Source organism: Lissotriton helveticus, chromosome 5_1 (genome assembly GCF_964261635.1).
Source record: "Lissotriton helveticus chromosome 5_1, aLisHel1.1, whole genome shotgun sequence".
Lineage (NCBI taxonomy): Eukaryota > Metazoa > Chordata > Amphibia > Caudata > Salamandridae > Lissotriton > Lissotriton helveticus.
The window spans coordinates 229,423,092-229,441,348 of record NC_136065.1 but is presented as its reverse complement, the minus strand read 5'-3'; the positions used below and the strand labels follow the sequence as shown (position 1 = coordinate 229,441,348).

Below are 18,257 nucleotides of genomic sequence, written 5' to 3'. Positions count from 1 at the left end.
ACCGGAAGACTGGAAAGCTCGTTTCATTTTCACGCTCGAAATTCGCCGCCGTGTTAAGTCACGTGATATAAATGCTGTTGCTAAGGAAGCCATTGGGTTATTCCTCTAAAGAGAACTCCGTGTATTTACATTTCCGGGGCTTCGTAGCCAATGAACACCCAGAAAATGTCTAATTCACCAATCATATGCCACCATACAGCTCTCCAAGCTCTACCATAGTGACCCACTGTGAGCTGTACAGCCAATCTGACGACACGTCTTCTCCCAACCAATCGAAGACCTCGATAGTTCCACGCATCTAGTAGAATATGTTTAGACCTATTTGATTGAATTATGGGCTCTTTGATTCTACAAGCTCCGGTGCTTTCGCCACAATTTCGGGACAAAATCGCCCGTATAGGGAGTATTGCAGTTCAGCGGATTGATAGCAGCCCGGTAATGCAGTAATGACGGCCATCGGGCGTCGTCATCAAAAGAAGGACTGTGCGAAGAAATGCTGTGCAAGTCGTCACCCTATGTCCTGGGGCAGAAGGCCGATGCGGGCTCATCAGTGACTATTGGAATTTGAGTGCACACCATCCATGTGTATAGAAGTGTATTTTATTCTCGCAATTTTTTTTTGCCATTTTACGATATTTGTTTCTGGTACGAAAAGGGTGGCAGGCAGAAGCCCGAGCTTTAGTACATTCCATTGAATGCAAGCATCAACCCCACACCTCCTGCAATTGCTTTGAGCAGCTGCCGATGGACTGATTAACACTGGAACTGAAATGTGTTTCTTGAAACCTACTGCAGCTAAGTCAAGGCTTATGGCGTTGTAAACGAAGAACTACTCCCGTCTCCTTCGGTTGATGCACTGGTTAGTTGTTGACTGATACCTGGCAGAAGATCATAGTTGGAGGGGTGGGGGCTTTGTAAACAGACAGCTGCCTGGCTTCACCCGTTGTCCATGGTTTTAATAAATCAAATTCAATCTCAGTCCACCCAAGATGTTTTCGGTATTGAAGAAGTTGGTGGGTTCCGACCAGCCTCCTCTAAGAGACAAGAATATTCCTGCAGGACTGCAGTCCATGAACCAGGCACTGCAGAGGCGTTTTGCGAAGGGAGTTCAGTATAACAGTGAGTAGTCATTTGGCACACTTGCCATTCTTTTCTTCAAATGTATCTGTTGCTCATTAACATGATACCCTCGATCCAGCAGAGCCAACTTCCCTCCCTATTATATTTCTTATGGGTACTGGGGAAGATGCTGAACTTGGAAATTACCTTAAGAATAAACAATATTAAAAAAATAAGAGCTTGAAGAACCAATTCTTTATGAACAAAAATAGACTTTGATTGCGATCACCTGATCATAGGTGATTACAATTGAACACCATGGTCATTTGCATGAATGATGCGATAATATGTTGCCCCCCCCCCTCCCCGACCCAAAATAGTTTTCTAGAAGTTGATTTGAGTTTTGCGGGCAGTCATAAATGTTGGGAGTAGCCACAAGGACAAGAGAACTGCAAAACACTGACCCATTCAGTCTTGAAAAACGCTACTGGCACCCATTTGTATACTATACGTGCTGGACTGCATCCAGTTCCGCTCACTCCCTCCTCTTTGGTTTCCTACCAGCGGGTTCTGGAAGCTATCTACACTAGATATGGGCGGGCCCGTGGTTAATAGTTTTCTTAATTGGGTTTTATTGATTGCACTTCGTAGTTTTAGGAGTATTACTTGCTTTTTCCTGTGGAATTGGACTTGGAAGCCCTCCATGAGAGGTGTCAGACTAATGGTAAACATTGCGGGATTGCAGGTCAGTTGACCGTTCGGTTTCAATGACGAGTCTGCTGACTTCCTGCTATCTGATGTGCAGTGAGCCCAGCAGGATAGTGTCTCAACCAACAAGACGCTATTCACTGCATAAATATGTGAATCCTTGTTGCACATTGTTCCATTTGCCCTGAGGGCCTTCAGCCCATTCCTGAGTGTTGTCAAGTTGCTCCCCGAAGAGGGGACCTAGGACCAGTTCACTCCCTTAAGAGTTATTTTACAGTTCTGCCTGCTTTACCGCAACAGTGTGAATTGGATACACCACAGCACGAGGGTAACCATGTCAAGGACCCGTACATAATTGAGCAGTACAGCTAAAGCACGTGACAAGCCTCATATGCATCAACACCTCGCAAAATTGAGCAGTACAAATAAAGCACTCAACAAACATTGTAAGCATCATATAGACTCATGTCCCATCCAAAGAGTTCAACGATGAAATGAGTGAATGGCAGAAGATTTTAAAATGATGGTTCTGTGGTGAATCCTTTATAGTGAGCGTGCCATTCTCCAGCTGGAGCCAGAATCGTTATTAGCAACACCTCAGGATATTACTAGTACCAGGACATTTTTTATTCTAGGAATAACTCCTTTTGTTAGTGGTTTTCTCTGTAAAATAGTAACCGATTATATAATTTCAAAAGTGTTAGCGAAGAATCTGCAAGCTACAGTATATTGTGGTAAGAGCTGCCATTTATTGCAAGAGTAACATAGCCAACTGTGTGAACTGGACGTGTCATTTCTGCAGAAGAGTGTTGTTCTGAATATTTCTCACATCTGCTGCTTCGTGGATGTTGACAAATAGTTTTCTGTCAGCTGACTGGTAGATAGTTGCCTGTTGTGTTGGAGGAGTTGGCTCGAGTTCCTATGAGGCGCGTTGCCTATTTTTTGTTCATGAATTACTTACAGTGTCTTTGGTAAGCGGACCGCCTGCTCTTCCTTTCCGCCCTGCAGTGCCTCATGCGTATCGATTTTCCACGGTGCCTTGCTGCTATATTGTTTTATGGGGTTTAAGGTTATCCAGTATGCTCCACTTTTAAATTGGTGGCCAAAAACTGCTCCGATTCGCAACAGGTTTGGCTCATTGGTATTGTGTAACCTGTCTAAGTCTTGCATTTGTTTTGCTGTTCAGCTTTCAAAGATCAGGATCTTTGTAAAATTCTGCACTCATCTACTTTGGCTTGTGTTCATGCCCCAAATGCGTATCATGCTGTGTACCGCATTTACCCCTATGTAAGGCATTTCTCATCTAACGTTAGGCTACTCATGTCAAATCAGTAAATGCATTGATAGAACACCTTATGCTATAAGTCCAATTTCACATATGCAGGAATAAAATCCATCCTTGTAAAGGCTGCTTGATGGTGGCTTCACTATGGAAGGGTTTGCTGCAGGACTCCTTCCATTATGTAATGCTGTGCGAGCTATGGACCAGGACAGTGCTGGACACCTAATTATCCCCCCAAGGCTTTCTGTACGGTGCATGACATGATTACTGATATCGTCTGTGACAAGTAAGGTTTGGCTGAATTTCACGGATGTCAATGGTCTGTGGCTAGCTTTGTTGTTTGGGCATGGTTACAAATATTCACGAAAATATGTTGAATAATTTATATAGCGGATCGTGTAAAAAATAGGTACTCTATTGTGCATACATCTCAAAACTCAAATGATGCTTAATAGGACTTTTTCCATAATAACTACATCCACGTCATGCACACGGGTGTGGGTTATGATTAGGGCTCCCGATTTTATGGTATTTTTTTTTTTTTTTTACATTTCCACCTGTATTTATCCATATTTATTTTTGTGCCATTTTATCTGTATTTATCCATATTTATTTTGTGTTTTGTATATAAATGAAGTTGTAAAACTGTACATTTACTTATTTATTTAACTGATCGGCATGCACTCATGCTTTGATGTCGTGTTTTAGCTATTCAGGCTGCCAAATATTGCATAACAATACATCCACTGGTAAATACCAGCATTGTACCAAAAAAGTATATTGACACATACCGTTATTATTATTTTTTTTTGTAAACAATGTTTGTTGCATTAATTGTCAAATACAATGCAGAGCCCTGTAACCCAGCGGCTGACTGCTACTTAGTACAATATGAATATTGCGTTGACTTTTAATATATGCATTTTACAGAAATGAAATAAAGAAACAAAAACCCCCCGCCCCTCAATGCACTGTCCTTGCACCACACAATAAGCAGCAGGTATTCGCCCACCCATAGATGACAAATCCCGCTGGACCTTTTAGATTCCTGTACCACATTCCTACCCAATTAACCCAGAACCGCAACAATCTCCGCGGAGAGGGGCTCCAGGAGTAGGCCTCTATAATTCGCCCACCTCCTCCAGATCATAAAGTGCTTTTGCGGACACCCTCGAGCTTTAAAAATAGGAGCCTCCAGACCCAGACCATTTTTCAATGCTGACAATGAGGGGAGGGTCTCGTTTGGCAAGCATAAATCACAATAGCATCAGGTGGCGCTTATAAATATTTCCCCCCACCCCTTCCATTATATGAAGCAGAACCAATTTTGGGGAATAGGGGAGCTCCCACCCCAAAACTTTAGCAAGACAGACCGGTACCCCCCACCAGAACCTCACAAGCACCATACCCTGCCAAATCGTGTGAAACAGGGTTCCATCCTCCTGAACACCTCGCAAACAATGTGGGGACGCTATCAAACCCGCCCTCCACAGCCTAACGCGAGTATAATAAATCCGGTGTAGGTAATTGAATTGGATCAGCTGGAGGCGCATTGCTATTGCCGCCCGAGGGGAAGCCAGTGCTTCCATCCAATCGTCTCCATCCAGAGGACCCAAGGTCTTCCTCCCATGTCTCCCTAAGATTATCTAGTGTAGTGTCCAGTCCAGTATTTGTAATGTGCAAACAATTACCTGAAGGTGTCAAGGCGCTGGGGGCCCTCGGGAAGATTAAGAAAGCTATTGCCCAGAGTCACATGGTGCTGGGCTGATCTGCCGCCAGCACCGGGGTTGGAACTTTGAGCCCCCGGGTTCCAGCGTCAGTTGCCCTGGCCGCTGCACCACACCTCTTCCACAAGAGTTCGTCACTAGGGACTTGTAAATCTTGGAAATGTTATGGTCCTGTAGGTCACTCATAAACAGCTTAGCTTAGATGGGAGGGACTCCAAATCTGCAACACTGGGAAGGAAAGCATGCCTAAACTGCAGGTATTTGTAAAATTGTGTTTTTGGCATCTGAAATTCGTGCTGGTGATCCTGGAAAGACTTTAGAACCGTGCCTCGCATTACGTCTCCTAAGGTAGAGATCCCAATGTTATCCCAGTATCGGAAACCCACCAAACTGGCCAGTTGCGGCAACCTACCATTAGACCAAAGGGGAGTCTCCTTTGTCAGCCTGTCCCACCACCCCATCCTTCGCAGGGCCTGCCTCCACACCTGAAACACCACCCTTGTGGCGGATGGCAGTGCCTTGCGTATGGGAGCCGAATATAAAATAGTGTGGGACCCATGTGCCTCTGCTCCACTGCATAAGTGGGGTCAGTTCTATTCCCATACCACCAGCCATTCAATATCAGGAGTTGCAAGGCCATATAGTAGGAGTGGACATCCGAAGCGGCCAACCCACTGCAATAGGTGGGATTGAAAACATGTCCGTAGCGCCAATCTGGGCGCCCTCCCTGCCCACAGAAACTGCCCTAGTGCCGAGTTAACCTGGCAAAACCACAAGGAGGGGACGGGGAAGGGATAATTATGTAGTTGGTAGAGCAGAAGCGGCAGCAAGACTATCTTGAAGATGGCTGAACGACCAGGGAGAGAGAGGGGCATATAGGACCAGGCCCTCAACTCGTCACGCTAACGCGTCCAAACCGGTACAATGATACGTTCCCAGGATACCCTCGACGAGTCAGACAAGAAACCTCCCAGATACTTTATGCCTACCACGGGGACCTGCACTGCAGAGGTCCAAGCACCCAGTTCCACCTGTTGCCCAAGTGTCCACGGAACAGATTTACTCGAGTTCATGAACAAACCAGATGTTTCCCCAAAGATTTTCATGATGCGCAGCACCCTTGGTCCCATTCTATTGACGTCAGTAAAAAAAAACAGGACATTGTCTGCGTATAACGCAATGCGATCCGATAGCCCCTGGCCCCACTCAAAGCCAGTTACCTGTGCATCAATCCGCACCCATGCCGCCAAAGGCTCCATCGCTAAGGCGAAAAGAAATGGCGACAGCGGGCTCCCCTGATGGGTACCCAGTCCGACAGTGAAGGAGACAAACCCCGCAACGTGGACAGATGAAGTGATATGCGTATATAGTAATTTTAAATAGGACAAGAAGCGTGGACCCAAAAAGGGCAAATAAATACGTCCAGCTAAGGGAATCAAACGCCCTGTGCATGTCCGCTAACAGGAGTGCCGCTGGCACCTCCAGCCCCTGAATAGTATCTATGGCAATGTGTGCGTATCGGATATTATGTCGCTTCTCCCTCTGAGGCATAAAACCTGCCTAGTCCGAGTGGACCAACGAGGCAGTATGGGAATGGAGGCGGTTTGCCTTGGCCAAGATCTGAGCCTCAATGTTCAGTAGAGAAATGGGGCGATAGGATGCATGCTGGTCCCGGGGTCGGCCTGGCTTATGAAACACGACCACCTCGGCATGTTTCCAATCTTGCGGGAGGTACCCACGTTCCCACGCCTCCTCCACCACCCGAAGGAGATGAGGTCCCAATTTCATGGAGTATCTCTTAAAGAACTCACATGGGTACCCATTAGGACCCGGGGCCTTCCCAGAATTAAGATTCCCTAGAGCTGAGACCAGCTCTTCTGCCGTGAACAGGAGATCCAGCTCTGCACACATACCGTAATTTAAAGAAATTTCATCCTGTTTTTTAATTTCCCATGCTGTCCATCTGGTCAGCTGTTGGCCTATAATTCATAAAAGACAGCACAGAGTCACTGAAAAGCAGCACAATTTTCTGTATTGATGTACTTTTAAAAATAAATGCAGACAGAAAACACATTGTTTTCTGACTGTATTTATCTGTAAAAATCCGCAAAAACTGAAAACGGGGAGCCTTAGTTATGATGCAGCACAATCTCTGTCACATTGATGATGGGCAGTTTTTTTATTTTAGTTTTGTAAAAAGATTCACATGAAAGAATTAATGTAACAGTATACAGAATTTCTTTATAACGTTCTAGGAGAAGTTTGTGAAGCTTTCTTCCTTTGTCTTCACCTTCAAGGTGCTAAGAGCGAAGCATCAAGATAGCTGTTTAAGCCTATGGTGTTAGCGTTCAGGTTTGCCAGGTGTACTTCTCAGTTGTTGCTTCTCTTAGAGGAACTTCTGCATTCCAGAGACTTTGTCTCAGCGAGGCTATACAAAAGCAAATATAACCTTTTGCATTTTCCCACGCCGCTTTCAGACATCGCCTTTCTTGCCAATCCTGTTTAACAGCTATGTGGCCCCATTGACTTGCAATATTGAACTCTGTAACCTTGGGTATCACTCGGATGTCCACAACTTCCAGCTCAAATGTCTGTGAAATATTTCCAGTACTGTGATTTCCTCCCCCCCTCCCTCCCCCCCCACAGCCCCCCATCTCACCTATATCTAAACGCTGTATCACTGAGATCAGTGATTTTGTAAGTGGTTTGACATTCGTGAGCCCCACATACTATACAATCCTCAAATCTCATGGTTCAACACAAATAATAACATTAACTTGGCATGCTATTGCATTTAGGAAAAACCGGCAATAGAACGATTATTATTGTGATATGAAATAAAACTCCACCTCTAAAGCCAGTAGCTTGTGCTTTGTCTGATGCAATGAAGGAAAAACGTATTGAAATGTTTCTATGGTCCAGTAAATGTACCCCCGCTAATGTTCCTAGTAGTGCATTAGCTAGTTAAATAGGCCAGTGGTTCAGCGTATGTATGTCATTTACATATAACTAGAGAATAAGAAGACCTGAAAGAGGGTTGCATCAATAAAGGGAAGGGAAAGAGCAGCAGCAGAAACTCATTAAAAGCTTTATGAGGAACAAACAGAATCAGTCTCAATGGATGGCAGCAATGCTGTCAAACAAGAGAATATATATGCAATAAAGTACCCCCTGCTCTACATTATAAGCATATTTCAAGTCACCGAGGAGACCCGTGATCATATAGATGAACGAGGTCGAAGGCAGAGTTCCTTTATGAAGCCATAGAACTCAGAGGCAGCCTGCAATCTTCTTAATGTATGGCAGAAGGTATTTTATTGCTTAATATATATGGTTACTGAATGAATTGACAAAATCAGTCTTTGGTTATATATAAATTCAAAACAATATATTCTCTGTATTGAAATTAGGTGGGTGCATCAGGGTATCGCCCTCTGATCCTGGGCAGGGAAACACATTCTTAATATATATATGGTCACACCATTACCCTTATCACAAACCACTTTAATCATTTAGTCTCTTACTCCTTTGTATTCGTAGCAGACATGAATATAATCGGAATTTATACTGTAATACTGAACACACTAAAAAGCAGTCAGTAATTTTTGGTAAAGATAATCAAATCAATTAATGTAAATCAGATAAAAAAATGCTGTGGCTCTTTTGTTCAACCATGCAGGGATTCCATCCTTCCGGTAATGACCTCTACATTGTATAAAAAAAAAGTGAATCTTGTTGCCACAAATATCTCCTTGCTAGTGAAACCTTTTGCTTTTCAGGAAAATATATGCGGAGACTGACTAGCCAATTCCTTGCCTTTCATCCTAGTTGCTGACTCTAGCAGCAGGCTTTGTGACTTCCGAACTCAAGTGTAAAAACATATTCCTGTTGAGCACCTATGTCACTTCTTTACTACATGTGACTAGAGACACACTTCACTTGTAATGGGGAAATTAGAGACGTGCTTTTAAACATGGATTGCAATCTCCCATTTATTATAAAGCTATTAGATAGTATTCATTATCCCTGGAGCAGGGAGGAAGAAATAACTCTAGGTGGATAAGTCAAGAGCTGTTTGAAGAGTTGAGTTTTGAGATTTTTCGTGAGACCCATAGAAAAATGAATATTTTGAGGGTAGCTGGAAACGAGTTCTAAGCTGATACTACCATAGTTCCAATGTGATATTGCTAGCTTGATATTCATTTGCATGTTCTATAAATATTGGAATGATGGCTATGTAGTCCTTCATGTAGACGGAGACTTGCTCCATGGTTACTGGTACTGAAAAACGACTTTGCCGTATCATTGAATAATGCCCCTGAAGATGGGCTTTGACCCGAAATACATTGGGAATATAGGAATATGTTCCAAATGAACTCAGCATGTTTACAACAAGCCACAATGAAAATTTTCCTGCATGAAGGAGTCTGATGATAATACCAGTTCACAAATGTGACGCAACTTTGTGAAAAGAATTATAATAAAAGAAAATTTTCAAAGAAAATTTTCAAATAATTTCTTAAAGCTTATTTAAAAGACTGAATAAAACTTGGATAAAGGGAGGTTAACCCCCCGGAGTGCAAAGTGGGGACTCTATGGTTTAAACAACACAACTTTAATCTATTCACTAATGTGTGGCATATCTGAGATATTCCTTTATCGACCAAGTGCTTCAACATGACCATGGAGCCTAGTGGATTATAGTCGGGTAAGGCAGTGAGTTCCCTGTCATGGGCCTTCAGAGCATGTCACATCTATAAATAGCTGTAAAAATGTGTCTTCTGTAGGTCTGCCTGAAATACCTAAATGAGCGTATGTGATCCTTGTCCCAAACATCACTGAGGAGTGAAATATCTATCAGGGTCCATGCCGGGATCCAGTCCACTGTAGCATGTATTTAATTTAGGAGCCATGCCATAATGGAGTCTCATCTGTCAGCACCCCCTCCAATCCAGCCTACTGAAGGGCAGCACTTCAGCGTCGTCACCATAACTGGGGGAAGAATCTGCCCTTTGGTTGTACCATATAGTAAATGAAATATGCCCAGGTCGTCAATGTAGTCTACCTCCGACTCACAATGTGTATTGTCCTCATCGACATACCACCAATCAGTAATCGGCAACACCTGAGGGCCCAGCTCACATCGGCAAACCAGAGGAGACAACAAACACTTCCCCGTGTGATGCGGGGTTGCTTCCCAGCCCAGAGAAACGTCGCAATTGCAGACTGCAGAGACTGAAAGGGAGTTGTCCGGAATAGCTGTTGCCATCCTTGGTTTTGTTTTCCTTACCAACACTGCACTCTGACACTTCTCTGCAACACTGCACTCTCTGCCACAGAACTCTATGCCTCTCAACTCTGCACTACTTTTCTCTAAGCTACTCCACTCTACGCTACTCCAATCTATGTCACTGCACTCTATGCCACAACACTTTAAAACCCTATACTCTACTCTGCACCACTCTATGCTACACCACTCTACTCCACTGCACTCTACTCCATTTGACTCTACTCTGTACTTTACACCACTGCAGTCTGTACCACTCCCCTCTGTAACACTCAACTCTGCGCCACTGCTCTCTGCACCACTCTTCACCCATCCACTTTCTGCCACTGCACTCAACTATGCACCACTCTAATGTATGCCACTATGTTCTACGGCGCTACATTATATGCCACTGATTTTAAAGCCACTTCACTCAATGCCACTATACTCTGCAACACTCCATGCTAATGCACCAGTGCACTCTACTCTATTCCACTCCAGTGTATGCCACTGTGTTCTACGGCGCTACATTATATGCCACTGATTTTAAAGCCACTTCACTCAATGCCACTATACTCTGCAACACTCCATGCTAATGCACCAGTGCACTCTACTCTATTCCACTCCAGTGTATGCCACTCTACGAGACTCCACACTGTGCTACTCCAATACAGGACACTCTCTGCCACCCCACTCTATTGCACTCTTCGCTATTCCACTCTACGCCACTTTCTGCTATGCTACCAACTTTTAGCCATGCTGAACAGCAGCCTTGCTGGTGTACAAGATGGCTAAAACACATTCCCAAAGCCAATGGCTCTTGCATAGGCAAGACTAATTGGCTTTGTCTATGATGAGGCATGTCACAAACAACTGGTGAGTGAGAGCCCTTTTAAATAAAAGATGTGCCTTTGACCTATCTCGCCGACGGGCCCATTCTGTATGTAGGGACTTACTCTGTTTTGATTTTCAGACTAAGTCACTTCTGGGAGGTCGAGTATAGTCCCATAGGCAGGTCTCTGACTCTGCCCTCCCCCTTCCCATCTCTCCTCCCTGCTTTCGCCCATTGCTTGCTGTACAGCCGTAGCTTCAGATTTTCACGAACTTGCAGAGTTCTAACCAAGTAGTTCATGACGTGAGAAACTCGATCTCTATGCACAATTAAGATGAATTTTGAAAACCGTGCGGAGTAGGACCTTTCTGTTCGCCTGTCCTCGCATTCAGAAGCCGTGTCTTTGGCAGTAAAGGTGAGTGAGCCGCTGGCGTAACCCGACTCCCGCTGCACGCTCATCTATTCCATGTAGACGTCTCTGGGAGCAGGTGTGGCCACGTAGGCGATTTCACATAGCTCGCAGCTCCACTATCTGCGGGGGCCGTCGTGCCTTGCACCTGCCGCTCCCAGGGAAGGTCGGAGAAAAGCCTGAAAGGAAACACGCGCGACTGCACCTTCTTTTGGTATTTGAAGCTGTCCAATCACATACTCCGTGTCGGTCCACAGAGGTCATCCTGGCCTATAGATTTCTTAGACATCAGGAGCAAATCCGCTGCTATTGTCGGTGTTTCTATCGTTGTTTGCTTAATGTACCATACGAAAGCTGTTATTCCTGTATCGTTTTACTTGAAAGCACTGTGCGATTTGGGATGAAGTGTCCCATTGGAGACGTTCAGAGTGACATCTAGGACCTCTATCATACATATCCTTGCTGATATTGGCATTAAACTCAAAATTGAGATCGTTTGTATTGATCTCATTGACAAAAGACTGTGCACTTTCAATGCTTCCTCTCCAGACTACAAAGATGTTGTCATATTCCCCAGTTACTAACCTGACAATTAGGATTTTTACATTTGCCTGCACTCTGCTTTGTCTTAGCGCCGTGATGTCCCTTGGGATGAATGTTGCGCTCTACAAGTACCTATAAATAAAATAAATGTATCTGAGCCAGGTGATTATGTTGTGATGTGAGGAACCAGAGAGGCCAGCCATGAGAACCCGCTCCTAGCTCCCACCAACCCACATGCAAGCATGCGTAGCTGGGTGAGAAGCAGGCTCCCATGGCCACCCACCTGAGTTGCTGGTTCACCTTTTTGTTGAACATGAAGAAGTTATGGTACAAGCACCATTCAATTAAGGAAAGAACAAACTCATTATGTTTGAAACAATGGATGGGTCTTTTATCAAGGAAGTACCCGCAGGCCTCTAGACCATCTTTGTGGCAGATGCTGGTGTAGAGTGAGGTGATGTCAAGAGACATCAGGATATAGTCATCACACCATGTAATGTCATTGACTTTCAAGAGGACGTCACTAGTGTCCTTTAAATACGTCGGTAAACTAGTTACCAAATCCTGTAGGAAAAAGTCAACTTTTTTGGATTTGTTCTCACATATGTTTTTTCTCGCCGAAATGATAGGGCGGCCTGGATTCGGAGTAGAGTTCTTGTGCACCTTTGGAAGAAAGTATAGGATTGGCAGTACTGGATAATCCGTGCTAAAAAATGCGTGTTCTTCTCTGCCAAGAATTCCCTCTAATTTGAAGGTATCAAGATGTTTTGAAGCTCTTTATTGCCGGATGCTACCTGCTTGTGGCTAAAGGTTCTGTAGCCGACTGAGTCATTGAGGTGTCTGCCTGCTTCCTCAAGGTACAGATGTTTCGGCCAGAGCGCAATATTTCCGCCTTAATCAGACTTGTTAATGATGACCTCGTTTTCCTTCTGTAGTTTCTTCATGAGGTTATGGTATTGGTTATTACGATGACTGTGGTTTGATGGTTTTCGTGACTTTTTTGACGTGCAGTGCCTTAAGTACATCTGTGATGACATCATTAAAAATATCTATTGCGTCCTTAGGCATCATTGGGGTGAAGGTTGATTGCGGTTTGAAAGGGCTAGGAACTCGCACAGGTCTGGAAATGCCTTCATCCTGTCAGAATTGCTGGGTAAACGTGGTTTCATCTCAAGATCGATGCTCGCTAACTGCGTGCGCAGCTGTCAGTTGTTGCCAAATTCTTGGTGCTCCTGTGCATTGGTGGGTGTCCTCCAGCTCTTTTACATGTCTAGTTAAGAGATCCCTCTTCTCTTTACAAACTTTGTTGTCTGCTGCTGAGATGGCAGTACATTCCCCGTAAATTACCGCCTTTAAGGCCTCCAAGAGTGTAGCAGCAATGACTTCGGGGGTGTCATTCAACTCTAGATAATCGGAGATGGCCCGCCCAACCAGTATCACTACTTCAGGATGCTGCAGTTGTGTGTGTCTTAACCACCAGGTCTGTGTGGGTGGAGATCCAAGTGTCAGTGAAACCGCTGAATGATCTGATAAAGCAGCCGGAATCTGAGGTGAGATTGAGAATGTCTTTTGTACCCAAGAGGAGATCCAATCATGCATATGTTTTATGTGCGTGTGCAAGGTAAGAGTGTTTGTGGACCTGGGAGTGAAGTGTTCTCCAGATATCATGGAGGCCTATATCTCGAAGTTCCCGGTGTCCCTATCTTGACAGTACTCCCGCCTGGCCACATCTGGATGTGGACCTATCGAGGTTATTTTCAAATACCAGATTAAAGTCCCCATAAATAAGAACCTGTTGTTCTTGGGAAGACAAAACCTCATTTATTGCTGTCTGTATTAATGCTACCTGACCCTTATTCGGGGCATAGATAGATGCCACCGCCAATGGCCAAGGGTCAGGTGAAATGTAAGGAGGCGACCTTTCACCTCTGCCACCTTAGAGCCTAATTTCCCTTTAAAGGTATGTGAGAAGAAGAGTGCCACTCCCGCTGTCTTAGTGTGTGTTGAGGAGAAGAATTGGTGTGGGAAAGTGTGAGATCAAAGCCTGTGGTAGTCTGTCAGAAGGAGGTGTATCTCTTGAAGTAAACATACGTTGTCCCCTGTACTCTCCAGATAAGACATGACTGCCCTTTGTTTGATTGGGCTTTTGAGGCCCTTGATGTTTAGGGTAATAACCTTAAGGGGGCAAGCCATCATGTGTACCCCGAGAGGGCTGTATGGTCCCTGGAATGAGAATCAGTGTATGACTTGGGGATGGACTGTCATCCCAGGGACTAGCAGTTGTACGCATATGATATTGTGAGTGCTGTAAGAATGAGAGAATCCCCATCCTAATCTAAAATCCCTTCAACTGAACAACCAGAAATGCAAGAGAGTTCAAGTGAGGAGAACTTACAGTCCGCATTTCCAAATGTCCGATGCAGGAGCATGTTTCGTGGCCAATCTTCCCCATCCCCCATGCCCACCCACCCTACCACCTGACCACCAGCTATGCACGAAGTTCAGTTACTTGCACATCCGCATTTAGAGGGGCCGGTTTTTGCTAATGCTCCATGGAGTGACTCCAGGACTGCTTTCTGGCCTTTCGCGTTGATGCCTGGGTCTGGTAATCCTTTTCCCTGGTCCTGGGGTTCGCCAGCGAGGGCGACCATTGGGTGAGCGTGGCGGGGTTGTTAGAGATATGGAGCTGTCTGATACCGGATCTAAGTCCAGCACATTGCATGTTTCTTCAAAGGAACAGAGTTGGAAAAGCTTTCCATCTAATCGGAAGATCTGGCGGAATGGATGCCCCCAGGAATAGGGCACCCCCATACTCCAGATGTGGGAAGTCGCGGGTCTAAAAGTGCACCTCTTTTACAAGGTGGATGCAGCCAAATCTTGGTAGAGAGTGAGCGATTGGTCTCGGAAGGTGGTAAGGTGTTTCTCTCGGGCCTTGCGTAGGATGTCCTCTTTTAGCTGGTAGTCATGCAGGCAGACCAAGATGTCTGCCGGTGGAGCAGACTCTGCCCGCTGGGGGCCTACAAACCATTTTTATCTCAATAGATGGGGGGCATCCAGGACGAAGTGGAAGAGGTCCGTGACAAAACCCCTGAGATCCGTGCCTTCTGCCTTGGATGGTGCTCCTCTGATCCAGATATTGTTAAGACGGGATCTGTTTTCCAGATCCTTCATGTGAGCTTGTAGGTCTAGTTGCTGATCACGGAGCCGTAGGATTTCTTGCTGCAGCGCCTCGTCATCCTCCATGTAGCCGTTGCCCTGGTCCTCCAGTGCAGAGACTCTGTCTCCCAGAGAATCCATATCTCCTGTGCTCCTGTTTGTCTGTGGAGGTGTCTTTCTTGACTTCTTGTAGATCTTCTCTGAGAGCTGTGAACAGGGATTCAAGGAACGAGTGGGTTACCGGCTCTTCCGGACCTTTTTCCTCTTGCGTTTGCGATCGGTGCTGGAGGCCAGTCTCCATGTGAGCATTCTGTCGGCCTGGAAAACATTTTGTCAGGTTGTGATTTTTTTTTTTTTGCTCTGGTGGCAGCCTTCATAGATGGTCAGTGGCCCCACAGGGCCTTGATTAGTGGGATTCTCTAGAAGCCCCGGCGAGGGGATGCCCGGGCCGTTGGCGTTTCAACTCCGATGGGGAGACTTGGTATCCACACCCAAGATGCCCTCTTCAACGGGGGTGTCTCTGCAGTTTAGGCTGTGTGTGTCTGGGATGGAGGCCTCGACTATGGCCCGTGCCCACTTTTATTCTCTGCCTCGAGGTTCAGACCTCCCTTTCAGTTTGGTCCTCTGTGTGGGCTCAGGCCTTTCAAGGCGGGGAGGGCCAATGTAGGGCCAGTGCTCATTGTCATTAGTGGGGGATTTTCATCTTATACGCTGGGAGTGAGGGATCCGGTCTCATCACTCCACTCCCACTCTATATAGGTAGGCTACCGTTTTTTTGCCTGGGAGAGCCGATTAGGAAAGCCTGCTAGTGTCCGTTAGTCCTCCAGGGATGGATGCTGGCCCCGTCACAATCGCACCCTGTCGCCCACTGTCCAATCTGCCAAAAAATGTAAGGCCAGTGCTCGTTATCATTGGTAGGGGACCTCCGTCTTGCCTGCTGTGGGTGAGGTATCTGATCCCATAACCCCTGCCCCACTCTCTGCCTATAAGCCTCGGGTGCATCACTTGTGGGCCCCTTTTAATCAAGCACGCCAGTCTTCCAGAGGTGTGTCCGGACACGAGCAGTCCCTGGTGCTCAAAATCCAAACTGCCTACAGCTTGGGCCTAGCTTCCCAACTCATATGGCGGTGCTGTATCAGTCCTGTCATGCAGTCAGGCTCACTTCTTTTATGGAGGTGAGTTCAGTGTGCTTCAGTTCCAGCTCTAGGGCTCCGTTGTCTGTAGGTGGTCTTGCCGGGGGGCACCTCGGGGATTCGTGCTGGAGACCTGCTCTGTAACGTGAGGCCCCAGCGCTGCTTTCCGATGTCATTACAACGGGGACTCCGATGGCCGGGACTCCTCTATGCCTGTGCCTCGCCAGGGCTTCCCAAATGGCACCCACGTTTGAGTCAGGCCGGGACTATGTCCCAGGCTTGGAGCCGCCCGCTACTTGCAGGTCCAGCGGTCGCGGGTAAGCGCAGCCGCGGCATGTTGTGCTTTGTGGGCCTGGGCCCCTCCTGTGCTGCCAGCTCTCGGCTCCTGAGCTCCACTGCAATTAACAGGGTCTCCCTCATGCTCCTCCGGGCATGTGACCCTGGCAAGAGCTTGGTGTATTGTTTCCCGGTCCCTGGTGGTTATGGGGAAGCGGTAGCTGGGCAGTTTAGCGTGGAATGGTGGCGAAGTTCAGTGGCCGCACCGGAGAGACTGAAACGGACGCCTCACTCGGTCGCCATCTTGGCCACGTACCCGCAGATTTTTTTTTAGTGCAATGCGTCTTCCGTTAAGCAAATGTTCAGCTTTCTGTAAATAATCACATGAATGCCCTTACCAGAGTAGAGTAATATTTCAATGCACCCTCTTTTAGTCTGATTTATGACCAAGGTATAATCACATCTAGAATTTCATCTTCCTCCAAAGATTACAAACTACACGTTTTATTCATGTGATTCAAAATATTGTCAGACTGTTTGCAGATGATAACATTTATAAAATAAGCGTTTGCGTGCCTTTAATATGGCCTATAGCTGACACATAGTTTTCTACTTTTTTGGTCCGCTCTACACTTTTCTGTACTTACGTTCTAGCCTGTGGATCTAGCCTCTCTGTCTTTGCCTTTTGTCATGCTAGTCCCTCTTCTGTCTCCGTGATGTACGCTGCATATGTATATAACTCACACAATTGAGGAAGGAGGTACGGAAGCTCAATTTCTTTGCTCTGTTTTTTTTATAAGAGGAAAGGTGATGTTCTACTTCTATTTCTAGTTTTGTTATGCTCTCGTGACACTCTTTCACAGGCTCTTGTTATTGTTGATCCTGCCCACCATTAAACTTACCTGTGTTTGCCTATAAATTGGAGTTCCATGTTCTGTGCCTACTACGTTGGTGTTCTGAGGAAATGTCAGTTCCTCAGAGACACTGGCTGAGTTAGAAGTTTGAATGTGGGCTCCTTACTTTGTGCTACTGCAATAAATCTTCACCAGCAAGACCTATCATGCTGGACCTCATTTCTTCACAAAGATCTCTTGTTCTCCCCCTCCCCCCAAAAATATGTAGCAGGATTTTCAGTCAGCGCTCGTCAGCCACTTGACTTTTGTAGTAGAAGTCTCCTTTTGTTTCCGTCTTCCACACCATATACCATCAGCGGATCAGCCCATTCTGCCGAAACACATTCCCCTTCAGTTCCAGGGACTGGTAGGTGTTATGTGAAGTTGCAACGCATGCCTTAACAACTCATGCCTGTACCACAGGGTCTCTAACACAACTGCGTCTTTAGAATGCATGCCTTTACCACGCATGCCTTTATCATGCAATTTTAGTGTAAAGGGGCATGCGGGCTAAAGATCATACCCCTACCCTGTGAACTATCCCTTTTCCCCTTGCCACCTAAAAACTAAACGCACACCCTAAAAACTACCCTGACCCCAGCCCCTTCCCTGAGCCCTAAATATTCCCCTACAACCCTAAATTACCCTGACCCTGTAAACTGTCCCTTCTCCCCCTGCCCTGAGCCCTAATAATTTAACCCGCCCCCAAAACTACCCTGACCCTGCGCCCTGCCCCATAAACTGTCCCTTTTCCTCCTGCCCTGAGCCCTAAAAATGACCCCCACGTCCCAAAAACTATCCTGACTGCAGCCCCCCTGCCCTGAGCCTTAAAAATGTTCTACATCCTTAAACTACCCAGACCCTGCTCCCTGCCCTGTAAACTGTCCCTTTGCCCCCTGCCTTGAAAACTGTCCCCCACCCTAAAAACTACCCGCCCCCCTCCTGAGTCCTAAAACCTATCCCCACCCGAAAA

The 18,257-nt window shown here is 46.0% G+C and overlaps 1 protein-coding gene across 3 annotated transcripts in view; it reads left to right on the top strand.

Moving 5' to 3' along the window:
- Nucleotides 1-243: 243 nt before the first annotated feature.
- Nucleotides 244-18,257, top strand: part of RABL6 (RAB, member RAS oncogene family like 6) — a 418,930-nt gene continuing 400,916 nt past the window's right edge. The window contains exon 1 of one of the 3 annotated variants that reach the window (XM_078642071.1): nt 244-1,119. In XM_078642071.1, the coding sequence (XP_078498197.1) occupies nt 990-1,119 (130 nt within the window). In that variant the 5' untranslated portion in view covers nt 244-989. The remainder of the gene's footprint in view (nt 1,120-18,257) is intronic. The other 2 variants (XM_078642072.1, XM_078642073.1) reach the window with 2 other exon arrangements.